This window comes from Canis lupus, chromosome 27, assembly GCF_003254725.2.
Source record: "Canis lupus dingo isolate Sandy chromosome 27, ASM325472v2, whole genome shotgun sequence".
NCBI classification, from domain to species: domain Eukaryota; kingdom Metazoa; phylum Chordata; class Mammalia; order Carnivora; family Canidae; genus Canis; species Canis lupus.
In genome coordinates, this window is record NC_064269.1 from 36,742,791 (window position 1) to 36,769,755 (window position 26,965).

General features: G+C 36.5%; 1 protein-coding gene across 2 annotated transcripts in view; it reads left to right on the plus strand.

Moving 5' to 3' along the window:
• The first annotated feature begins 2,654 nt into the window (after positions 1-2,654).
• LOC112665367 (pregnancy zone protein-like) overlaps positions 2,655-26,965 on the plus strand; it is a 50,262-nt gene continuing 25,951 nt past the window's right edge. For both annotated transcript variants that reach the window (XM_049102520.1, XM_025455028.3), the window contains exons 1-14: positions 2,655-2,808; positions 5,310-5,490; positions 6,207-6,360; positions 6,517-6,569; positions 7,118-7,138; positions 7,591-7,759; positions 8,986-9,070; positions 11,406-11,529; positions 12,880-12,994; positions 14,997-15,106; positions 17,454-17,615; positions 18,203-18,430; positions 20,044-20,107; positions 24,057-24,199. In XM_049102520.1, coding sequence (XP_048958477.1) covers positions 2,726-2,808; positions 5,310-5,490; positions 6,207-6,360; positions 6,517-6,569; positions 7,118-7,138; positions 7,591-7,759; positions 8,986-9,070; positions 11,406-11,529; positions 12,880-12,994; positions 14,997-15,106; positions 17,454-17,615; positions 18,203-18,430; positions 20,044-20,107; positions 24,057-24,199 — 1,692 coding nt within the window. In that variant the 5' untranslated portion in view covers positions 2,655-2,725. The remainder of the gene's footprint in view (positions 2,809-5,309; positions 5,491-6,206; positions 6,361-6,516; positions 6,570-7,117; positions 7,139-7,590; positions 7,760-8,985; positions 9,071-11,405; positions 11,530-12,879; positions 12,995-14,996; positions 15,107-17,453; positions 17,616-18,202; positions 18,431-20,043; positions 20,108-24,056; positions 24,200-26,965) is intronic.

Sequence of the window (26,965 nt, forward strand, 5' to 3'; positions counted from 1 at the left end):
ACCAGTGAGAATGGGGCAAATTAACAAGGCAAGAAAGCATTTTCAAACAGTTTTATCTCATGCGTTTCATATGTATTAAGATTGTAGTATATGTATGGGGGTTTTTTTGTATATTTTTTTATTGGAGTTCGATTTGCTAACATATAGTATACTACCCAGTGGTCATCCCATCTTCATAAGTAATACATTGACAACACTAGTAATGATAATTCAATCCAGAAAAATTGCATTACTACTCAGAACCTTATAGGTACAAAAACCTTTTTATGATTTTGATTGTCTTTAGCTATAGAAATGAATGACAAAATGTTCATTAAAATATATTGAAGAACAAAACACCGGGATAAAATTATGTGGGAAATTAGAATGGAAATACAAGATCAAGAAGAAACAAGAATGACTTAAAATTTCCAACTGGTTACAAAAGAATTCATGTATGTTTAAAATGAATGATGGTAGGCAATAAATGACTAATGGTATTTAAATCACTTTGGATATGTTTAAAAAGTGATATTACAGTTTTATTTTTAAATATCAGTATTTATAATACATTTTTTATCATCTCGCATATGATGAAAAATTTTAAGTTACGGAAGTGTGAGGAGTTACATGTTTAATCAAATTCTTGCAAATAAAAGAAAAAGGTTGAAAACCAAAGAGTCTAAAAGCCTTAGTTGAGAATGCTAAGAAAAGTATTATTTATGCCACATAATATATATTTTAAATGTTCCTAATAAAATTTGCAATTAAAAATCAAAATGATTAAATTTTGATGACATTCAATTTATTCTTCCATTCCTGAAGTTCAAGATATGATGATGATTTATGCTTCATCCAAATATGGATTCTTATTTTTAGTCATTAAGCATTTGGCCAAAATATAGGTTTGTTGCACATCCAGTAAGTTTTAATTATCCCTGGAAAAGGTAACATAAGGGCCTCTTAAAATCATTTATTATTTATTATAAGTTAATTTATCCCACATTGAGCTGGTGCAGAGTAAGTGTATTGTTTATGACAGTGCAGGAGTGGAGGGTGAGAATAGTAGGGAGCTCAGAGAAGAGAAAAGAGCATAAAGATTCTAGTGAGAGAAGGACCCAAAATGACACAGAAGAGTTTTATATTCATTCAGCAAACATCTGCCAACTCCTAAGAGCCAGGACAATATTTTATTAGAGTTTATGCTGTTTGATTTTGCATTATATCTCCCCTAGTTTATTATCCTCCTTGGAATTTAAATATCTTACATATCTGTAGTTTTACATACAGTTCACAAGGGTTGCCATGTACGTTATCTTCACTTCTCACTCTCTCAGACCATTTACAAAACTATACATCAAAGGAGTGCCTGGGTGACTCAGTTGGTTAATCGTGGGACTCTTGATTTTGGCTCAAAACATGATCTCTGGGATCTTGAGATTGAGCCCCGCAGAGGGCTCCATGCCCAGCCATGACCAGAGTGGAGCCTACTTGGGATTTTCTCTCTCCCTCTCCCTCTGCTCCTCCCCCTGCTCATGTGCTCTCCTTCTTTCTCTCTCAAATAAGTAAATAAATCTTTAAAAAACAATGTATGTCAAAACAAAATAGACCTCATCCATAGAAGCGCCTGTTTCTCATCACATCATATTTTAGAGTTTAAACTCGTTCTCTATTCAAAATATGTACACTTCATCTTGTGAGTTCCTAGTTAAATTAACGTAACAGTGTGGATCTTTCTTATTTTTAAGACTCCATAAAGATAGAGTCCTCAATCTCCCTTGGAAAGTAAATAGGATGATGAATCATTATTGATAACATTTTTTTAAAAGACTGTTTATTGGAGAGAGAGAGAAAAAGAGAGAGAGAGTACAGGCAAGAGGGAGAGGCAGAAGGAGAGGAAGAAGCAGACGCTCCACTGAGCAGGGAGCCCTACGCTTGCGGGGCTCCATCCCAGGACCCTGAGATCATGAGCTGAGCCAAAGGCAGATGCTTAACCAACTGAGCCACCCAGGCACCTTGGTAAAATATTTTTATATTGCTCAAAGTAGAATTAAATAAGAATGTTCATCAAGAATCATGAATTAATTGACTTTCTATTCTAGGTGTTCAATGAACTAAGAAATAATATGTATTACATGGGCTGTATCCAAATGAACTATCATTCTCTTTATAAACAAACATAAGGAGAGCTATAAAATGCAAACATTAAGTGGTTAAACAAGGAAGAGATTGTCTTCAAATTTATTGTGTCTAAAACCCTGTGATAAACTTCACTTCTTTGTTTCATTAAAGAACCATAGAGGATGAAGCTCAGAGGAATATGTGATGCTCCCTGGACTACCAAGAACCAATTTGGTATATGTATTTACATTAATAGCTCTTTAAAAAAAGAAAATGCAAGTCAAGAATATTAATTGATTTCATCAAGTCCATATAATTTATTTTGTTTCTTCTTGAAAATATTTAAGATACTGATTAATAATCAGAGCTAATATAGGCTAACAGCAGTATTTTTAAAAGGCTTTGAAAATTTGAGAAAGTGGATAAAAGAATACTGATGGTCATAGAAATAATCTGGAATTGATTTTTTTATTCTGGAAGTAGTTAATATGTTACAAAAATAAATGGTTAGCAGTTTACTTTCACTGCCCATCAGGTAAATTAAAAACAAGTGATTCTGGAACAAGAACAGAGTTCAAGGAATCAAGGACTGAGACTCCTATTATTTCCCCTTTCTCTCCACACCATGAGGAGAAATCCACTGCCCATCCCAGTCTTGATTCTGTTTTTCCTGCTCCTTCCCAGAGATGCTTCCACTACTTCAAAACCGTAAGCAACATTTCTATTAAATTCTACTGTCCTTTTCTGTCTCATTGTGTTATCTGCTTCTTGATATGTCTGTCTTACTTTTCTGATTTCCTGTGAAATTATCTGCTGTTGAAGGGGTTTGGAAAGGTCAGTAAGTTGTTATGGCTCATGTGGAAAGAAGCATACTCCAATTCTAGAAAACACGGGGACATAGGTCAGTTACATTTGTGAAATATTCACCTAATAAGAATACAGAATTATACAACATTCATTAAATAATAATACAGAATTTCTGCCCAAAAGGGGAAAAAAATGTACATTCTTTATTGTCTCATAAAAAAGGCTGCAGTGTCACATCCACTGTAAAATGACTCAGTGTCTGTATTTTCCCCCAGTCAGGATCACCAAGATGGATTCATGACCCTCAGACAAGCCAACATTTGTGTGTCAGATCATGCAATTCTTCAGCAAACCTGTGTGGGCTGGCATTACACCTTGGGAATATACAGATTTAACAAAATGTGGATCCTGCCCTCAATTTCTCACAGTACATAGAGGAACTAGTGTACAGAGAAAGGAATGTGGTGCAAAATCAGAAGCAAGCATTGCAGGATTCTGTGAGAATGCTCACAGAAAAATCTACCTCCTCCTGGAGCCTTTAAGGGATATAAGAGAAAGGCGCATCACCTAAGTCTGAAGAAAGTTGTTTTTGAGATAAATCTTATGAAGCAAATAGACTGTATCCAGATAGAAAAAGGCCACTTCAGAAAGAGAGAGAGGCATAGGAAACCAGAGCATTGCAAAGTACAGGGCATTTGAGTGGTTGTAAATGATGGACAAAGAGCAACAAGAAAGTGATATTTTTTTCTGGGTGTCCATGATAATATATTTGGTGATTAGCCTTGCATGGCTCTCTGATATCAGAAAAATAGAGAGAAATAGAAAAGAGCCTAAATTACTTCTGAAATAGTACTGAAAAGCACTTCAGCTCCTCCTTTTCTTTTTTTTATTTTTTATTTATGATAGTCACAGAGAGAGAGAGAAAGAGAGGCAGAGACATAGGCAGAGGGAGAAGCAGGCTCCATGCACTGGGAGCCCGACATGGGACTCGATCCTGGGTCTCCAGGATCGCGCCCTGGGCCAAAGGCAGGCGCCAAACCGCTGCGTCACCCAGGGATCCCAGCTCCTCCTTTTCTATTGTTACTTCTTTAGTGTCCTGGAATAAAGAAATTCATATCATCCACATGAAACTCAAGACCCCATATAAATAGGTTATTAACACTTTCAAAGATAATTAATTGGTTAATTACATTTTGTCATTGCTAAAAAAAGTTTTGAGCTTTATAGACATAATTGACAAAAAAATTACAAAATAATGAAAGTATACCACATGATGATTTCATATACATATATAATGGAAGGATTCTTCCCATTGGGTTAATTTAAATACCTATCTCCACCTTCTCCTTTCTTCTTCTCCTTTCTTCCTCTTCTTCTTCTTTCTTCTTTCTTCTTTCTTCTTTCTTCTTTCTTCTTCTTCTCCTCATCCTCCCCCTCCTCCTCCTCCTTCCTCTTTTTTGGCGAGAACATTTAAATTCTATAGTCACCACGTTATACATTATGTCCTCAGACTTTGCTTACCTTACTTTAATTGAAAGTTTGTACCCTTTTACCAACCTCTCCCTATTTCCTTCAACACCCTCACCCCGCCCCAGCACCTGGCATTCATTTTTCTACTCTCTGTTTCTATGAATTTGACTTTTTTTCAAAAGATTCTACATATAAGTGATAGCATGCAATATTACCTGTCTCTGACATATTTCACTTATAGTACCCTGAAATTCCATCCATGTTATCGCAAATGATAAGACTTCTTTATTTAAGGCTGAACCATATCCCATAATATATAATCTCAGCTTTCTTGATCCATTTATAAATTTGACAATAATCCTTTTTTACTTCACTCAGCACTGGGTATTATACTATATGTTGGCAAATCGAAATTCGATAAAAAAATAATCCTTTTTTAAAATGATTTTATTTATTTATTTGAGAGGAAAGGAGAGAGAGAGCATGAGCAATGGGGCAGAGTAGAGGGAGTGAGAGAGTCAGGCTCCCCTCTGAGTAGGGAGTCCATTGTGGGACTTGATCCCAGGACCCCAAGATCATGACCTGAGCCAAAGCCAGACACTTAACCAGCTGAGCCATACAGGCGCCCTTGAAAACAATTTCTATCCAAAATACATAATGACTTAAGGATTGTTTATCCATAGCTTATGCAAATATTGTGAGGGTGAATATCTCCACAACACAAGAGAAGCATAACGTTTAACTTGTTGGTGGTTTCTGAGTTTCTAAGATCTTTTGGATTGGGCTTTGAAGAATACACTCCTCCGCCCTCTTGCTGAAACCTGGCTCTGTTCTGTGATTGGTGATTACAGAAAAGATGATCTAGAAAACAGCCACAAAAATGACGTCTTTTTAACTTCTCCGTGGTTGATCCAGACCCCTATTCTCCACAGGCAGTACCTAGTGCTGGTCCCATCACAGCTGTACGCTAAGGTTCCTGAGAAGGCCTGTGTTATGCTTAATGACCTGAATGAGACGGTGACAGTAAACTTAATTCTGGAGTATGCAATGCAAACCAGAACCCTCCTCTCAGACGTGGTGACAAAGAATTCCTTCTACTGCAGGCCCTTCACGGTCAGTATAATTCATTGGGATATGGGTGCACATTAGAGGAAGAGCATATTCGCTGCTACTTTGTGTTCTGACCCCCCAACAATAAAAAAGCATAAGTACAAAGTGAACTTCAAATTCAGTCCTAAAAATGAACGTCCTACTGAATATGCTTTCATGATATCTACAAACAATTCTAGCACAATAAGCAAAAGGTAGTGGTAGCTATAGGAAAGATAAACTTGTGAGGTAAATAAAGTTCTTGCCATTACCCATAAAAGTTCTGAAACTCATAATTTAGGTGACTTATTTAAGATCTCACAAGTGGTTGATGGTTAATATCTTGTCCTTGTAACCTTTTATTATGTAAGGAATTAAATAGGTAATCATACTGGCTTACTACCAGTGATAGTATATAATGTCGATGTTGACTATTGGAAAATAACATTTGGTAATTATTGTAATAACATTATATTGCTATGGAAATAAGAGCATGTTATTTTCTTCACTGTCATGACTGGAAGAACTAGTTTGTTTTACTGCAATGACATTTTCCCCTTAAATCAACAAAGCATTACTGTCATGTTACATAAGCATAAGAATCTTTAAGTCCAGGGACATAATTCTTGACTTATTCCTTACTCATTCTCTGGGACTAAGCAGAGAATAAGAAAATCATAAAGGCTGAGACATTCAGAAGTAGATCTGGGCAGATTTTTCAACTCGTTTCTGTTTTACAGATTCCAGAGTTGCCGTCGTCCCCAGGGCTCATTACCGTGGAGGTGAAGGGGCCAACCCAACTGTTCATAAAGAAGAAGAAAGTACGCATCACAAAAGTAAACAGCCTGATCTTTGTCCAAACAGACAAACCCATCTACAAGCCAGGACAAACAGGTCAGGAACCAAATGAGCAAGGCCAACTTTAAGGGGTAGGTGGGTGGTTCTCGATAACTTATTCTGTAGTCATGAAAATCCAGCCATGTCATTATCTGTGTTACTATGGTGGATTCCCATTGGAGGGTTTCATGGGAAAAAATCTTTATGTTTCAGTGAGATTCCGTGTTGTCTCTGTGGATGTCAGTTTTCATCCTTTGAATGAAACCGTAAGTCCCATAACAGTGGATGAGTTGGGAGGAAACAGGCAAAAATGTCAATCCCATCCTTTTGGAGAACCTAAGACCCGTATGATCTCATAAAAGTACCACTGCTGGAGGACGGGGAAATCAGTTCATCAACTGCACTATTAAAATAAAATATTCAGTTGAAATTATCCTTTTCAAGATCCCAGTAATTTTTATTGAACACAAGAAAACAAGTGCTCTTGATTTCTCCCTTAGAGAAATGGAGACTTTCTCAGAGATAAATTTCATCTGTAAAATAAACTTATAATTTGGACTTTTTTACCTTAGTATACATTTCCTCAATTGTATAGTACTTCATAAAAGTAAAGTCATGATTTGTCAAGAGATATATTTCCCAAACTAAACATATAAGTTGCTGTGACCCAAACTGGGGCATATTTCCTTGTTTGGACAAGAAATATGCAGACTCACTTCCTCTGATTCAGATATTCTATGTTGATAGATCCTGATGTCATGCCTTTCTTTTTCTAACCTCTATCTCACACTCATACTATTTTTTTTCTTTACAGTTGCCGGTGGTTTATATTGAGGTAGGTAATATCTTATATCTGTTGGGATGAGGCCTTACGACAAGTTCTGTTCCATTGCCACCTCCTTGCTCCTCACCAGCACTTCACCAAGACTAAACAGTTTTTCCTGTCTATTTTAAGTCCTCTGGGCAGTGGGTAAGATGTAAATGAAGGAACAAAATCCCCTGAGCTGATACAACTTAGTGGCTCTTACGGAAGAGCCAAATTCCTAACCAATTTGGGTATGCATAATCTCAAAAAGAGGTATTACAATCTGTAATATCTCATAGCTGGTAACCCTGCCGCCCTTTCCTCAGTGTAGAATTCCTAGACAACTTTGCTCAGTACCTTTGATGTCAATTTACAAAACATCTACTGTCCAAGCCCCAATGTGCCCTCCCTGAAAAGCTGTCCCTCTACTCAAAATACATATTTTAATTTTTTCTATGAACTCATAATGTTCTAACCTATAGAATCCCAAAAGGAACCGAATTTTCCAATGGCAAAATCTCAGATTGCAAGGAGGACTCAGCCAGCTCTCCTTCCCACTCTCAGTGGAGCCCACCCTGGGTGCTTATAAGGTCAAGCTGGAGAAGGAGTCAGGGGAAAAAATAGAGCACCCCTTTGAAGTGAAGGAATACGGTAAGAATTCTACCTGTGTCCAAGACATTTATGACATTATTTAAGAGTGTAAGAGTTTTTACACATAGGTACTAGCAAAAATCTAGCATATGATAGTTGGAAATTAGCAATTTTTTAATTTACCTAAATATTCACTAAGCCATTTTCATGCACTATCTCATTTAATCCTCTTATCAACCATCTGAGGCAGATACTATGTTATCTCCATTTTACAAACGAGTACATCAATAACTAGTACAGTTAGTGATTTACCAAAATTGCAGAGCCAGCAAGAGGCAAGAGAGATTTTAATAGGTCCATTACCCTATTCAAACAAAATTGTGAACCAAAACAATAAATATCTGCATGCATCTGTTGAACTCTAACTTATAGCTGAAGGCACCTCCTGGTTGTCTACGACCTACACCTATACTACTCTAATCAAAGCAGCCAGGCACTGAAGCCATTTTATGAGTTATCAGTCATGTGGATTTTCTAATATAAATTAAGTATAGCATGCCATGGATGAAGAGACTTACCACAAAACATGATTCCCCAAACTCACCTGGATTGTCATGAGGATTATAGGACCAGGATTTGTTATAGGAACAGCTAGTCTTGTACAACTGTGAGAGAGGCTAGAAAAGTAAGGGCCCAGCAGGAGGAGCTGGTGGATTGGAGGCACTCACTAACCAGTTCTCCTGAAGCATTAGTGGCGATGAATAAATTATCACCTGTAAGGGTGCCTTCAGATGCTAAAGTGACCATGAAGGGAAAGTGATAGAACAATCGATGGAAAACTGTATGTATATGTACCACTTCAATACTTCCGTAATCAAGTTTCTGGTGATGAGTATGGGGCTTCCATTAGTCAGTAGGACCAGCAGTTGGAAAGAACTGGACACACAGAGGGAAAGAATAAGAACAAACTGGAATCCAGAGGCCTCTCTGCACCTCTCACCACATCTAACCATGACCATCTTCAGAGACTAATGGTGCTGCTTTTTCCTTCCATCTTTGAAAGGATCCTAGGAAATGTAGTGCCAGCTTAACCAAGTTAACGTGTACAAAATACCCATGATCATAAACACGTCTCCGTTGTCAGTAAAGTTCTGCTGCTGCTTATTGTAATTGTAATCATTTCATGTGATCCTACGTTATAAGGTTCTGTAATAGAGTCATTACTAATACTTGCAAGATATCCTACCCACCCACCTTCACCTCTTTCTTCCTTCTGCTGACGACAGTTTTGCCCAAATTTGAGGTCCAAGTGAAAATGCCCAAGACGATTAGTTTTCTGGATGAAGAATTTGTAGTATCCGCCTGTGGCCTGTGAGTTACATTTATTCCATCCCATTTCTATCTCCCTACTCTAAGTGCATTGCAAGTAATTGTTACTGGACTTCAAGTATTTGAATTAGAGAATGACTTTCTCTCCGACATGTCTGAGCTCCAGAGAGTGAGCAGGGGTGGTAGCACAGGACACTTACTTCTACCAATAACAGTACTTACTGAACACTTAAAATGTGCCAGATAATGTTTTAAGTGCTTTGTGAGATAGGGATAGTTACCTTTAGTTTGCAAATGAGGAAAATATAACACATAGGGAATAGAAAACGTGTTCAAGTTGCTACATATAATAAACGGCAGATTGGACTTTAAATCCAACAGTCTGACTCCAGACCCTGAACTCTTCACCACTATCCTATATTGCCTCTGCAATTGAAAAAAAAAAATCTAGCTTCATGAAGTATTCTACATGCCAGACACTGTCCCAAACTGAACACAGGACATTCAGCTCAAGCTCATGCTCATGCTCATAACGTCTATGCTATTCTTTGTCCTATTACCCCCATTTCTTATTGCTCCTGATTTCTTAAACTATGGAAAATTAGGGGGAAAAAATAAGCAGATCTTCTTAAGCTATGGAAAATTAGGGGAAAAAACTAAGCAGATCTTCTTAAATAAATATATAGATACATAATGTAGAATTCACAATACATGTCATAGTTATTTCTTCCCTGATTGCCTTTTAGTTCACTAGAAGATACTCCACATGCACTGAGGAGAGACACTTTACCTCTTGCTTTTGAAAACAATATGAGGATCATATTTTCATCTTTGTCACTAGTTTTGGTGCTTTAGATTTTTCCCTCATGAGAGAGAGCCCTTTGAGTCAGATTTAAAGATAAGATTCAACAAAGTGAGATTTAATAAATAATTTATTGCTTTATCAGTACTTCTAGAAATTAGGGAGAAAAAAAAACTATAAAGAGGGGATGATTAGAGCCATCAAAGCCAAAGCTCACCTACCTCACAGTTTTGGCTAAAGCAATAGGCCTCAAACTTAGTGAGCATCAGATTCTATGGCGGTGATTCACTAAAATGTAGACTCCTTTGGCCCAAAATCTGAAGATTCCAATCATAAGGTGTCTGGGTGGCTCAGTGGCTGAGCATCTGCCTTTGGCTCAGGTCATGATCCCGGGGTTCTGGGATCTAGTCCGGCATCGGGCTCCCCACAAGGAGCCTACTTCTCCCTCTGCCTATATCTCTGCCTCTCTCTCTCTGAGTCTCTCATGAATAAATAAATTTTAAAAATATATATATATAAATTTCAATCATAAACCTAAGGAAAGATTCAGGACTCTGAATCTCAATAAATATCTCAGGTAATTTCAGCATACGTGTTCCATAAAGCACACTCTGAGAAACAAGACTAAGTTTGGCTTCCCATCATATCTTACTTCACTCAGACTGCTATGACAAAATACCACAGAGTAGGTAGTTTATAAACAACAGAAATTTATTGCTCATAGTTCTAGAGGCTAGAAATCCAAATTCAAGTTACCAGCATGGTCACATTCTGGTGAAGCTTCTCTCTCTAGTTCATAGCTGATGCCTTCTTGTCATGTCCTCATGTGGTGGGAGGGGCAAAGGATCTTGCTGGAGCCTTTTTTATAAAGACTCCAACCACATTTAGGAGGGCTCCACTCACATCATCAACATACCTCCCAAAGACCTTACCTCCTAAGACTATCATCTATGGGTTTTAGGATTTCCACATATAAATTTGGAGGGATGCAAACATTCAGACTATACCGTAGCATATCTTTCCATCAGATTTGGCATAATCAGACTAAGTTATTATGATACTGTTCATTTATAACATATCTGTTCTGCGTGGTTAGTGCTTTTGAATATTTAAATTCCCATTCAAGTTCTCACTTATCCTCTTAAAATACATATAAATTAGGGAGGACTTAGAAATACACTGTCTACATATCCTTAAATTTTGCCTTAAAACACCTTAGAAGGTGTTATCAAAACTGGAATTATTACCTAGATAATCTGAAGGCAGAGAAAAAGGAAATAAGATAGTCTTAGAGTAAAACCACAGCTAAAAGTAAGGAAAGATCTGAGAAAAACTACATTGTTAAATTTTCATTTAGAGGTATTTTAAAAAGATCCAGTAGGCATTTTCTTAGAGTTGTAGACATGGGTAATAATTAAAATAATTAGATAATTAAGATGTAGTTTCAGAATAAGTGCTTCTAAAGTATAATTGCTATGTGAACAAGATGGCTATATGTGTGGATCAAATCATGTGAACAAATATCTGAGTTATTTATATTAAATATCCTATTGTATAACTGCTTTACCATTATAGATACACGTATGGAAAGCCTGTCTCTGGTGTGGTGACAATTAACATATGCAGAAAATACTCACAATATCATTTTGCCTGCCATGGAATGCATTCGCAAGGTGTCTGTGAAGAATTCAGTCAACAGGTATATGGAAACCATTCTTCCCAAGACACCAACACCAGAGCCTGTTTTCACATGGATTATAATGCAATAAAGAATATCATACAAAAGAATACAATACTGTATTGTGAAAACAGTACAACAGAGAGCAGTGTGGGGTAGGGGAAACACTGTAAGATTGCCAGGCAATGTTAGGAGCCTACTTGAGAATTTGGTTCATTAATTTATAGTGGCATTTATTTGGCCAGTTTTATAATTTCCTTCTGACAGCAATTAACATGCTAAATATAAAGGCATAAAATAATGTGAAAGTATCCAAAGTCGGCTTTTATCAAACAGATAAAAGAAGAATGTGGCAGGTGTTAAGAATTTGGTTAGTGGGAGGAGGTGCCTGGCTGGCTTAGGTGGTAAAGCCTGTGACTCTTGAATTCATGGTCATAAATTCTAGCCCCATGTTGGGTGAAGAGCTTACTTTAAAAAAGGGGGGGGGAGAATACGGTTAGTGGGAGAATTAAATGACTTGCTATGGGATCTAAAGCTCATATGGAAGAATATGAAACCCACATAGAAAGATAACATAAAAGCCTAGAGAATGGCAGTGAGTGTAAGGATATGAAAAAGAAAGTTATCAAAGCTGCAGCGAGGGGTGCCTGGGTGACTTAGTTGGTTGAGCATCCAACTCTTGGTTTCAGCTCAGGTCATGGTCTTGGGGTGGTGGAATTGAGCCTCACTTTGGGCTTTGTGCTGAGTCTGGAGCCTGCTTAAGAGTCTCTCTCTCCCTCTGCTCCTCCCCCAACCCCACTCACCCACACATATGTGCATGAAAACAAATCTTTCTTAAGATGTGGGCCCCAATATTTAATTTGGAAATCTAATTACTATAATGATTCATCTATTCAATGAATATATATCTTTTTATTAATGTCCTAGACATGGAGAAATACAGTTAAAAAAATATAATCCTTAGTCGATATGTAGATGAAAGTGGTCACAGAGGAGATGTTATATCTGAGCTGAGTTTAGAAGAGCAGTAACTCTTAACCAAGATAAGAATGGAACAAAGAATGTTATCACTTGTGAAGCAATGTATGCAGACAGAGTACACTGGTACATTTAGAAACTAGGAAGTTTAATTTGGCAGAAATGGGATAGGCTTTCAGAAGAGAAGGGGGAAGGCAAAGGTTGGCAATGAGTAACTCAATGATCAGTGAAGAAACTGGATGTCATTTTTGGCTTGGGAAAGGGTAAGCACCTAAAGGATGGTCAGAATATTTGTAAAATTTCCTTTGGCCAACAAAAATCTTTCACAAATTGATAACTGACTTTTTTTATATCAAACTGGAAGACCCAGGAACTCTCTTTCTTTCTCTTCAGGCAGATGATAAAGGCTGTTTCACACAACTCGTGAAGACCAAAGTATTTCAGCTGAGACAAAGGGGGTATGACATGACAATACAAGTGGAAGCCAAAATCAAAGAGGAGGGAACAGGTTTGTTTGTATTACTTATAAATATTAATTCATTAAGTCTCCAATATATTAAGCATCTATCAAACTTCCATTCCATGTAAAACACTTTGTAGTTTCTGGGGACTATGAAAATAACATGGTCTCTGCTGTCAAGGAACTAGAAGTCTAAGAAGAAATTATATATAGGTTTGTATATATGTATATGTTTACTTGTGTGTATGTATTTATAACCACAACAAAATTTCTATAAGAAATGTAAAAACTAACAGCCAAATGAGTATGAAAAGAGAGAATTAATTTTTATATAGAAACAAAGAAAGTTGATAAAGTAGCATGTGAGCTGATTTGGATAATATTTTGAAAGCTTGTGATGAACTGGGAAAGCATGATTCTTATAAAACAAATATGTTTAGTCTCAGAATAAACTGAAAATGTAGGTTGGGGCTAAGGTGTGTAAAAAAGTAAATCATATGCTAAAAAGATTATATTTTGGGGATCCCTGGATGGCTCAGCGGTTTAGTGCCTGCCTTTGGCCCAGGGCATAGTCCCGGAGTCTCGGGATCAAATCCCATGTTGGGCTCCCTGTATGGAGCCTGCTTCTCTCTCTGCCTGTGTCTATCATAAGTAAATAAATAAAATCTTTTTTAAAAAGGTTAAATTTTATTATGAAAAGCCTTAGGTATCTACAGATATATTTGAGGAGAATGTTCTAAATATATTGATATTTTGAAAATATAGTTCTAGCAGACATGAAGAGGACAGGCTAGATGAAACAATTTTAAGGTGTTACAATTTGATACATCAGATTATTATTCAAAATTGCCCCAAAGATTACAAACCTGGGACCTGGGAAATGGAAATGCCATTAATCAAAGATAAGAAGTAGATAAAAAGAAATATAATGAAATGGGTCAAAGAAAAGTCATTCAACAATAAATCATTACAACAATGAGTTATTGTAATCTGGAACATCAAGATAGAAGTTGATTCATTCAGCTTTAAAAATAATTTTTAAAAAATAAAAATAATTTTTAAAAAAAATCAGAGCAAAATCAGGACCAAAATCGATTCCCATTGTATCTATAGCTCCTAAGAGTAAGGGCAATCATTCTAAAAGTGAACTCACTTAGCATTGCTAAATTGAAGCTAGAGACAGACAAGGAGAGCCCAAGGACAGAAACAACTACATTTAGGACATAGTATCAAATAAACCAGCATAATAAAATTAGAAGTCACAGGCATGAGGGAAAATAATAAAGTACAATTTCTTAGAAGACACTGGAAGAGTCTCGGTGGCACTGATTTATAAAGTACTTCTAGGAGTTCATTTTGATCAAGTCTGAGATGAGAATGCTATACTGGGAAGGGTGCCAGGGTGGCTCAGTTGGTTAAATGTCCAATCCTTAATCTCAGCTAGGGTCTTGATCTCAAGATCATGAGTTCAAGCCCTGCACTGGGCTCCACACTGGGCATGGAACCTAATTTAAAAGAGAGAGAGAGAGAATATTATATTTGGAGCAAATAAGAGACCTTTTAGACTTTGATAGACCAATGCTTTAGATAATGAAGCCAAGGTACAGATTGCATTTTACTGTGGAAGGGGCATACAGCGAAAAGAAGGGTCTTGCTGGGGAAGTAGTTTGTGATAGACATATAAACATATTCTGAGACCAATGTGAAGAATCCTGTTGTATGCAGAAAGTCCTGGGGAGAGGAGAGGGATCTGAGAGAGGCTGAAACAGAAATGGAGCAAGATCACAGATCTGAGAAGAGCTTAAGAACACAGATGGAACAAATAAGATACCAGTGAAACCAGAAGAATTGGGAAATTAGGTATAATAATTTTTTATCTTGAAGGTGAAGCTAATGTCAAGTTGCTTGTATTTTCTAAGTGTGAAAAATTCTGGAAAGAGTAAGAAATAGAATAGGGATAGTACTTTGTCATGACAGAGCAAAGCTGGAGTGGAAGTAGGAAGTGAGTTGAATATATAGAACAGTTCGATTTCACTTCTTTCTTTTTCAGAGGTGGAACTAACTGGGCATGGATCATGTGAAATCACAAATATCCTGAGCAAGCTGAAATTTACGAAAGCGGATACATATTATAGACCTGGGCTTCCTTTTTATGGGCAGGTAAAATATCTTTTCAATAAAATTCATATTTTGGGAGAGGTGGCCATTAAGAAAATAAATTCTACTACCACAAGAGTACAATTTATTATAAAAATAAATATTTATTTCGAATGGGGAAAGAAATGGTAGCCATGACAAACTTAAAAGGCAAATAACATCATATCCAGAAAAACAAAGCACACTTTTATTGACTAACTTCCTAACACATCTCTCTGAAAGACATTTTTCCTGTGTAGTTTGGCTGCATACTCAGATTGCCCCTTTATAAACAATTATTTTGTAATACAATTCTTTTTTAAAGATACTCTTTCATCTAGATGATTGAGTTCTTTTTTCATATTGATAGTTTTTAAAAGTTTTTTTTCCAGTTTCAAAGCTCTGTATTGGTAATACTATTGGTAAGTTTTCAGACTGATATCTAACTTAGTAAACTATCAGTTTTCTGTCATATAATAAATATAAGGTTTCTAGGCATTTTAAATTTCCTTTTTTAGTAACTAATATTTGAATTGACAGCTGATAGGCAATTGACAGTTGATAGGCAATTTCTTCATTAACTGTGAAATTTCTAAGTATTTCACAGTTGATGACATTACGAATTTTGTATTTTCTTCATTTATTACAGTATTATGTTGCAAATTGGCAAGAAATTAATACATGCATAGATATGATTGGGCAAAGCCATCTTGGAACAAGTGAAGAATGTGAGAAAACTGAGGATTAAAAGGATGAATATGACTTGGCCAGAAATTTAAGAAAGGGGAGAATGGTCAAGGTCCTAGGTGTGAAACAGCTTTTAAAGAGCAACTATGTGACAGGCTGAGATAGGAGATATAGCTGGAGATGGCTGTAAGTAAGCCAGAACAGATCTTGAGGGCTTTATAGAATATGTTCAGAATTTTGATGGGGTTTTGTTTGTTTGTTTTTCTTTTTTTTTCTTAAGAATTTATTTAGGGATCCCTGGGTGGCGCAGCGGTTTGGCGCCTGCCTTTGGCCCAGGGCGTGATCCTGGAGACCCGGGATCGAATCCCACATCAGGCTCCCAATGCATGGAGCCTGCTTCTCCCTCTGCCTATGTCTCTGCCTCTCTCTCTCTCTCTCTCTCTCTCTCTGTGTGACTATCATAAATAAATAAAAAATTAAAAAAAAAGAATTTATTTATTTGAGAGAGACAGAGATGGTGACAGATATAGCGAGAGAGAGCACAAGCAGAGAGGAAAGGGAGAAAAGCAGATTATCTGCTGAGCAGGGACCCTCCCAAACATGGGGCTCGATCCAAGGACTCCGGGATCATGACCTGAGCCAAAGGCAGATAGATGCTTAACCAATTGAGCCACTCAGGCACCCCTGCTCAGAATTTTGGATTGAGAAGTTACTGAAAGTTTTAAAGAGAATAACATGACCAGTTTAGCTCAGGCCATAGAGAGAGTGATTTGAAGCAAGCGTGAAGCAGTAAGAGAATGAACTGTGGAAGATTAAATAAAAAGCTGTTGGAAATCAGATGGGGGAAAAATATTATGTTTTGTCTGTGGAGGAAAGAAATAGAGCTAAAATAAAAACAAAACATCTATTTGGGGCCTCAGATTGCAATTCAAGAAACATGGATTTGGGCAGCAATCCACATAGTGTATCTTCTCCCTGAGAACAGATATCAATGGTTTTAAAGACAAAGGAGGATTCTTGTGCATGTTATTCATGAGGAATTTTGATTGGTGTTGGTGGCAGAAATCTAATCTTGACTGAATATAATTGGTTGCTAAGGCTTTCACTGAGCAAAATCTTCTGTAGCAGGTTACAGGCATTTGGGCTGAGTTTCGCCCAATTCAAAAGTTCGTGGTTCCTCTCAGCTCCACTGTAAACCTTTTGATAAGTGATCTCATTTTATTTCACCTTAAACAGATTTTAACTGGAATGATAGCAATGGGTCTGAAGAGAAGTAAATAAAATGTGTTGAACAGAGTAAGAGATAGCACTTAGCCTTGGGTTAGATGTAGTCAGCAAAAGAGAGAAAATGATGGGAAAAGGCCTTTGATATTGTTGGATAATCCATGGGAATGGATAGAAGCACTGTATCCTGAGATAGAGCACACAGGGATGAAGAAAATTGAGAAAGGTGGTATTTTGAGCTCATTTTTGCATATTCTTAATTGTTATATGCTCACGGAACATCTAAATAGAAATGTCAGAAAGAAAAACAGTTTAGAGCCCAGAAAAACAAATCTTATTTTCAGATTCTAAGATCTTTAGTAAATGACAGTGGCCAATAGTTCAAGAGGTGAACACAAGAGAGAGTGGAAGGTGTCATTGCTATGTAACCCTTGACACCAGCTATTACTTCCACTTCTAGGTTCTTCTAGTTGACGAGAAGGATCAGCCAATGGCCCATAAAACTGTAGTCGTCAGTGTGGACGTAACCACATACCAATCCAGCCTTACCACGAATGAACATGGTTTGGTGAACATTTACATTGATACCACCAACTTCACATCTTCTCTCTTTACAGTTATGGTAAGTGAAAAGACATTGCTGAGGCCACAGAACTTAAACATATCCAGGAAGCGCATAAATTCTAGGGAGGAAAGAAATGGCAATAAAGAGTAAAATAGAAATTAAGCAAATCAGAAACCTAAGTTATAAGAAAAAAATTATCTGCCAGAAAACTTTTACTCTAGCATCGTCTAGTGTCAGGAGACACTTTTTAGATCATCTTGATATCCCCATATAAAATTCAATATTTTTACAACATTATTATAGCTTAGATGTTATTTGGTTTCTTTGGTGTTACCACCATTTTTTATTTTTTGTAAAAAATTTAAATATCTTTATGCAGTTTAGAGCCTTAAGAGTATTAAGAAAAAGTAATTGATCTCGACTATGAGGGAATATTATCTATTAAATCAGTATAGCACAACCTTAAATAAACTTAAGGAAAAGTCACTCACAGATTATGCTTTATTTGGGAGAGCAGACTATGATGGAATCAAATAGGCCCGGTTCACATAAAATCTTCAGTACATGACATTTCAGGGTGACCAAGATATACATAATGTACATTAACAAATAGCCTTTTTAAGACCTTTTATTCTTTACACTAGGTGACTTACAAACAGAATGTCCACTGTTTTGATAATTGGTGGCTTGAAGAACTTCATAACCAAGCACAGCACACTGTAAAGCATATTTTCTCCCCGAGCAAGAGTTATGTTCACCTTGAACTTGTTGCTGGTACCATAACCTGTGGACAAACCCAGGAGATCCGGGCGCACTACATCCTGAATGGACAGATTCTGAAGGATGAAAAAGAATTAACCTTCTATTATTTGGTAAGAATGGAAACCACTATAGCTCTTTCTAATCATGTGGAGATTGAGTTCCTATCTAAGTAATGCGCTGTGCTAGATATCAGTGTGCACCTTCTTTTTTTTTTTTTTTGAAGAAAAGTTACTTCCTAATAAAATTCCTAATGCTTTAATTTCTTACTTATGCTCTGGTCCCTACTGAAACTTTTTAGTTTTATGAGTTCCAATGGAAAATTATTGACTGAGAGGAAAAAGACTAAGAAAAAATGCCTTCTTAGTCAAAAAGAATGTTTTTCTTAGAACTTAACAGATAAATAAGCAAAGTATAAGAAATCAAGAACTAAGGAAATCAAGAACTATAGGAAATAAAAATTATAAACATTTGGGGACTTAGGTGGCTCAGTTGGCAGTTAGACATCCAAGTCTTGATTGATCTCAGCTCAGGTCATGATCTCAAGGTTGTGAGTTCAAGCCCCATGTTGGGCTCTGGGTTGGGTATGGAGTGACTTAAAAATATATATATTATAAACAATCTTCTAAAAATGTTCAAATTTGACATTAATTGGAGAAGTGAAAATAAAACAGTAAAGCAGTAACATTTTACACCTATAAAGCTTCTGAATAGTTTACAAAGTTCTTAATAGTGCATTTGAAGGAAAAAAGGACATTGACAGGCATATTATAAATTGGTATCATACTTTTGAGGTCAATAAACTTACTTGTGCCCTGAGATTAAAAATATGATCCAAAACTGGTAGTTACTCAAGTAAGTCATTTTAAGAAAAATTAATGTGTAGGAAATTCTAGGTAGGATTAGCTATAAATAATATTTTTAAAAATCTATGAAAAAAATCTATGAAAAAGCAAAAAGAAATTGACAATAAGAGTCTTAGTTTTATTGCTTCCTAGTTATGTGACTTTGAGCAATTTATATAATCTCATTTGTAAGACAAATATCAGTCATCTTTCTTAAATACTAGGGATAGGATTTATACCTACTTCATGCGAATATTGTGCACATTAAATAAAATCTTAAAACCAAAATATTTAGTTCAACGTCTGGCACACACAGAGTGTCAATACATTTAGGTTTTTAACAATAGAGAAAACTTACATGTACTTTATATCCTCCTGTACTGCATATTGCTTTGTGTATGTTTAAAATATTTATTGAAAGAATATGTAAATTTGAAGTATTAATATTCAAGAAAAGTAGCAAATATTAAGTAAAACACTAAAACGTTGCAAAATATATATTTGTTACTTAAAGTGTGTAACTATACATACAGGAAAATGCTGAAAAATATTCAAAACTTCTGGGTTGAGGGATCTCTGGGTGGCTGAGAGGTTTGGCGCCTGCCTTCTGCCTGGGGCGTGATCCTGGAGACCCAGAATCGAGTCTCGCATCGGCTCCCTGCATGGGGCCTGCTTCTCCCTCTGCCTGTGTCTCTGCCTCTCTCTCCTCTCTCTCTCTCTCTCTCTGTGTGTGTGTGTGTGTGTCTTTCATTAATAAATAAATAAAATATTAAAAAAAACTTCTGGATTGGAGTAGTGAGATTATTTATATATTTTAAATATGTTTATGTAAGTTTACTATGTGCACTTTAAGATGATAATGGATATATTTCCCTCTTCAGATCAAAGCAAGAGGAATGATCTCCCGATCAGGAATCCATGTGCTGTCCATTGAACAAGGAGACTGTAAGTACTTCCAGGATTTCCTTGTTTTTCTCTCATATACTCAGATCCTAAACATTTTAGCAAGATGGAGTTACTTTTATATCTTCCATTTTACATGTACATTTTACAGAGGCGATGGTCACCAACCTTCTTCCATCAACCAGAGATGAGGAAGCTAATATAAAAACATGGCATACTAGGTTCATTTTTTAAAAGATTTTATTTATTTATTTATTTGACAGAAAGGGAGTGAGAGAGCACAAGCAGGGGGAGGAGCAAAGGGAGTGGGAGAAGCAGGCTCCCCACTGAGCAGGGAGCCCAACTCAGGGCTTTATCCCAGGCCCCTAGGACCATGACGTAAACCAAAGGCTGATGCTTAACTGACTAAGCCACCCAGGCACCCCCATTTTAGTCCATTTAGTATCTTTTCTTCATTTTATAGCATTTCTATATTTTAAATTTTATTCCTCAAGTAAAATATATTCATTTTATAATTAAATGTCTTAAGATGCATAAAATAATTTAAAAGCACAGAAAATCACTAAAGAAAAATCTTACTGTGTAGGTCTTTGTATTCGTTTCCTATTGCTGCTGTAATAGATTGCCACCCTCTTTCTGCCTTAAAACCATGCAAATTTATCAGCCTACAGTTTTGTAGGTCAGATGTCACACTGGACTAAATATCAGGGTGTCCAAAGACTGCAGGCTTTCTGGAGCTCTCAGGAATTAATTATCCGTTTCCTTTCCTAAAGACCTCCTACATCCTTCAGTTTCTATCTTCAACACCAGAAATACATCATCTTCAAATCTCTCTCTTTCATTTCTACCCCTTCTTTAAAGATTACTGTGATTACATTGGGCTCACTTGGATAATGCAGGATAATCTTCTCATCTCAAAGTCCTTGACTTAATCACATTTGCAAAGTCCCTTTTGCTATATAACATAACAAAGGTTTTGAGATCTATCTTTGGGAGACATTATTCTGCATACCACAAACTGCCTCCTGGCCCCAAAGATTCACATCCATCCCATATGCAAAATGCATTCACCGCATCCCAACAACCCTAAAAGCCTCAATCCTTTATAGCATTAACTCAAGTCCAAAATCTCATGTAAGTCTCATCAGCTTGAAAGGCCCAAATATCATCATTTCAATTATCTAAATTAGATACTGATGGGGCCTTGGGTGTAATCCTTTCTAGCATGACAGAGTCATCAGTCAGAAGAAATTTTGAAAGCAGTTGGACAAACAGCATTAGGTTTCAAGATACTGCTTTGTCTACATCTTACAATTATTTGCATGTGATATTTTCATTTATGTTCAGTACAAAACATTTTCAAATTTCCCTTTTAATATCTTCTTTGGACTATGGGTGATTCATAAAATAAATGTTATTTAACTTCCAAATAGCAAGATATTTTTCAGAGATTTTTCTTATTTATTTCTAATTTAATGCTGCTGTGATTATTTCTTTAAAATTTAGTAAGACATGGGACACCTGGCTGGATGGCTCTGTCGGTTACGTGTCCAATTCTTCATTTCAGCTCAGATCATGATCTCAGGATGGTGAGATTAAGCCCCAAATCGGCTCTGCACCCAGCATGAAGTAGGCTTTAGATTCTCTCCCCACAAACCTCATCTCCCTGCTCCTGCATGCTCTATAGATAAATACATACATACATACATACAACCTTTTTTAAAGAATTTTTTTAAAAATTTAGTGAGACATATTTTATGGCCCCACATATGATCTATCTTGGTAAATGTAAGAATTTCTATTCTTCTGCTTTAAGTGGAGTGTTTTCTAAATGTCATTTAAGTCAAGTGATTCACAGCATTTCTATATCTTAGATAATACTTTCCTTCTGGATTTTCTTGAATCATTAACATCTCTTAATGAAAGAATAAATAACTTTTTTTAAAAAGGATCTGTTACAAAAAGATGAATACATTTGGTCTATTTATTTATTGCATGTCCCCAGTCTAAATCTCATAATTAGCTTCCCTTTTTTCTATTCATTTGAATGAATATAGGCTATCATTTAGCTAAGGCAAAATAAAATTTTTTTTATTAAAAGAGCATATTTAGGGAGATCAAAAAGCTCACCTACCCAAAGTAAGTCAGAATATCTAGGAAAAAATGAAGAATACATATTACAAAAATTAAAATGTATTTGTCCCTTATCTTCGAAACCCCATTTTTTCTCTTAGTCCTTGGCATGCTTGTGGGTACATAATAAATATTTTAAACTAATTCATCAGTGAAGGATATCTCTTTGTTTACAATTTGTGATAGCTAAACTTTATTTGAAGTTTATATATTTGAACTATACTTGAAGAGAACTAAATTTGAAGATAATATATCTTTCTTCATATATCTCTATAATAAGGCTTTTGGATAAAAACATTAATAAAATATGGTCCATGCCTTCAAGATGCCCTCAGGATATTATGTTTTTTATGTGCCCATTATATGGTTTTAGTATTATCATTTCAAATTATTTTATGAAGTATAGTTAATATAATGGGATATTAATTTCAGGTGTACAATATATTGATTTGACAATTCTATACGTTACTCAGTGTCCACCACGATAAGTATAGTCATCATCCGTCACCATACAATGTTATTACAATATTATTGACTACATTCCCTATGCTGTACTACTCAGCCACAAAAAAAATGGGTGAGATCTTGCCATTTGCAACAACATGGATGGCCTCTAGAGGGTAATATGCCAAGTGACATAAGTGAGAAGTTTCAAGTTTATTTCAACCCTCCTGTTTCTATGTATTTTCACCACAACCTGTCTTCAAATTTTCTATAGATATAGGATGGCTATAATTTTTAAATAATTTCATGCTACAAGGAACTTAGAACATTTATGAGAAAATTAAGTGGGCATAACTATAAGCACTGTGTATGCACATAAAAAGGAACCACTAAGATAAATGCAGGAAATTCTCTGATAAAAATCAGAAACATGGCATGTTTTGTATATGATTATTTGTACCTATATCTCTGCAGTATTGAAATGAAGGTAGAGATTGTGTTGCGTTCTTTGAATTATCCTTATGCATATGACAGGAATTGTGTTGATTTGGATCATAAATAGAGATAATTAAAGACGTCTAGAGATTCTTCTCTCTTGACTTTTTTCTTGAGAAATATTTTTTAGGGGCACCTGGCAGGCTCAGTGGGTTAAGCGTCTAACTCTTGGGTTCAACTCAGGTCACGATCTCAGGTTTCTGGGATCGAGCCAAGTTGGGTTCTGCACTCAGCGAGGAGTCTGCTTTCCCCCTGCTTGTTCTTTCTCTCAAGTAAATCTTTAAAAACAGAAACAGAAACAAACATACAAAATAAACCCTCCTTTTTAATTTTTTTAGGGGGGGAAGGGGGGGCAGGAGTACCGGGCGCCCTGCTCCCGCCCCTGCGGCCCGTCCCTGCGGCCCGTCCCGCGGGCTCCCTGGGGCCCCCCCAACCTCTTTTTTTATTTTTTTAAAGATTTATTTTTATTTATTTATGATAGACATAGAGAGAGAGAGAGAGAGATGCAGAGACACAGGCAGAGGGAGAGGCAGGCTCCATGCACCGGGAGCCCGACGCGGGACTCGATCCCGGGTCTCCAGGATCTGGCCCTGGGCCAAAGGCAGGCGCGAAACCGCTGAGCCACCCAGGGATCCCCCACAACGTCCTTTTTTAAATTGTAAAATAGAAATGTGTATGAAATGGATTTTTTCTACTTAAGCAAAGGAAATAATTTATCCTACATCTTTGAGGAAAACTATTGCTGGTTTGGCATGTAGGTGTTGGACACTACTACATGCGCAATGGTATAAATGCAAATCCTCTCTTTAGTGTGCTCCAGATTGTGAATAAGTGAAATAATTGGAGAGCCTCTTCCTTATAAAATTGAGAACTCTTCCTTCTTCCTAATCAGTTATCTTGAACTTTCTTTATTCTCCAGTGAAAGGGGAATTTTCCTTCTCCTTTCGAGTGGAATCAGACATTGCTCCTGCAGCCCAGCTGCTCATTTATGCTATTTTGCCCAATGGAGAAATTGTTGCCGATACTGAGAAACTCGAGATTGAAAACTGTTTTGCCAATAAGGTGGGTCTTTTGTGTAAGCAGTTCTTTTATTCATCTCCCCTTCTGAAGTATGGAAAAGAAGGAAATTGTATACATTTTTTAAACTACCATAGAGTGCTCCTAAAACTACCCTCTGTAAGACCTCCAAAGGCAGAGAATGATGCCATACCCTGCCTGAGAGGGTTAGTGGAGAAGTCTGGAACAGGTGGCCATAAGTCCAATGTTTTCAAAGTTTCTTGTTTTATCTTAAAATTCATATGGAATTCAAAATATGCTCTGCTATAAAGCTTTCATAGTGTTAATTTTGAAATATTTGTTCCCCATATGTTTCATTAAAAATGATGCTTCACAAGGACCTGACAGTTTTATCCCATCATCCCCCCTGACATATCTCCATAAACTATTTGATACCAGCAACTCACTGTGAGTTAAATTCTGATAATACAGAACAGAGGTATATGTGTGTGTGCCCCATTTTGAGAAACATAACCTGAGCACTCTAATGACTATAGCAGAAAAACCAAACTTGCAAATGGAATCTTATATTTCCAAAGAATACATAGCTGTAATAAGAAGCCTACTGAAACATAAAGCTTTATCTCAAGGGAGTTTTGTGCTATAGTCATAACATTACAATCAGATAGCATTCACCAGCTTCACATATCTTTTTTAAAATATACTTATAGAGCATGAGTTTTATGGAGATTTAAACTATGCATTACAGCAAATGAGCATTTCTGCAATGAAAACTATATTAGATTATCCCTCTTTAAATATATAAGGTCTCAAATACCCACCATTTGCTTCAACGTGGATGGAACTGGAGGGTATTATGCTGAGTGAAGTAAGTCAGTCGGAGAAGGACAAACATTATATGTTCTCATGCATTTGGGGAATATAAATAATAGTGAAAGGGAATATAAGGGAAGGGAGAAGAAATGTGTGCGAAATATCAGAAAGGGAGACAGAACGTAAAGACTGCTAACTCTGGGAAACGAACTAGGGGTGGTAGAAGGGGAGAAGGGCGGGGGGTGGGAGTGAATGGGTGACGGGCACTGGGGGTTATTCTGTATGTTAGTAAATTGAACACCAATAAAAAATAAATTAAAAAATATATATAAATAAATAAATATATAAGGTCTAAATAAATAAATAATGATCCAAGAAAAAAAACACAATGGATGCTAATTTAATTTAAACCTGGACAGGTATCCAAGAGCATAGTTTCTGTTCTGCTTGAATGTACCGTGTATGTACCGTGTGTTCCTTGTGAACCTAGAGGAGATTCCTGTCTCAAACTTCAATGCCCTTACTGCTAATCATGGGTAGTTAATTATTCGTTAAATTCTGGAATGGTCACGTTATGCTACAGCTTTTGTCACACTTTGTTCATTCCAGCAGTGGTTTCTCTCTGGTACAAAGCATGTGACACCTCCTGAGTAACATCAGAAAACTTTCACGCAGAAGCATAAGTCCCTGGACATTATTCTCAATCTCTTCATGTTAAATATCTTGTAACTTAGTCATCAGAAGTAGAGATGCTGAGGCACCTGGGTGGCTCAGACTGTCCAGTGACTGATTCTTGCTTTTGGCTTAAGTCGGAATCTCAGGGTTGTGGGTGCATGCTCTCTCTCTCTAAAAAAAAAAGAAAGAAAGAAAGAAAAGAAAAGTAGAGAAAGCTATTAAAAAAGAAAAGTATTTAGAAGAAAGTTGACTATTTTTATTTACCACTAAAAGTTAGAAAAGAGAGTTATTAAAGTTATAAACTGAGGATATTACCTGATACTACTAAAGTATCTAAATTCTAAATGACTTATTTTAATATACTCAAATTTTTATATACTCAAATATACTCAAATTTATACTCAAATTTATACTCAAATTTTTACTCAAAATTTACTCAAAATTTACTCAAAATAAAATAAAACTCAGATTCTACTCAAGAAATGTTTACATAAACATAGGGAACTAATAGACTCACTTATCAGTGAGTTTCTACTGGCCAAAACAGAATCAAATCTGAAAAAAATTATTGCACAATTTTCCATTATTTTGTAGTTCTTATTCTTTATTCACAGTTCTTTGAATTATCTCAGCCAGTTAACTCTCAGGATGCATGTTAGATGTTCAATTTTTTAAATGACCCAATAAATCCCGGATCCTGATAAACAATAAAGCACCCTTCTAGAATGTCAGATGACTAAGACTGCCCCCTGGAGGAGACTTCAGGTGGCTGGTCTCAGAGGCCGAGCATGATTTTTCAGGGCACTATGCAAACTACACACATTCACCACAAAAACCTGCACAGAGAGAAGTCAACTACAGCAAGGTATGTATCTTTGTTAGTGGATGTGTTCTCATTCCCACTCAGGATTCTATTTCAATGTGACCGAAACCAATTTACATTTCACCAGTTATTTTTTTTAAAAGATTGTATTTATTTATTCATTAGAGACCAAGAGAGAGAGAGAGAGAGAGAGAGAGGCAGAGACCAAGGCAGAGGGAGAAGCAGGCTCCATGCAGGGAACTCGATGTGGGACTTGATCCTGGGACTCCAGGATCACACCCTGGGCCGGAGGCAGATGCTCAACCACTGAGCCATCCAGGCGTCCCAATTTCACCAGTTATTAAAGGAGCAGGAAACCTGAGTTAACTGGAACCACATTTCCAGTTCATTCCTGAGATCATTAACTGGTAGTCCCGCAGTATACACATCTCTTAAGCCTGGTCTAAAACGGATGAAAAAAAGCCAAGTGAAGAAAGAGCTAGCCCTAGCCTGGGGTAGAA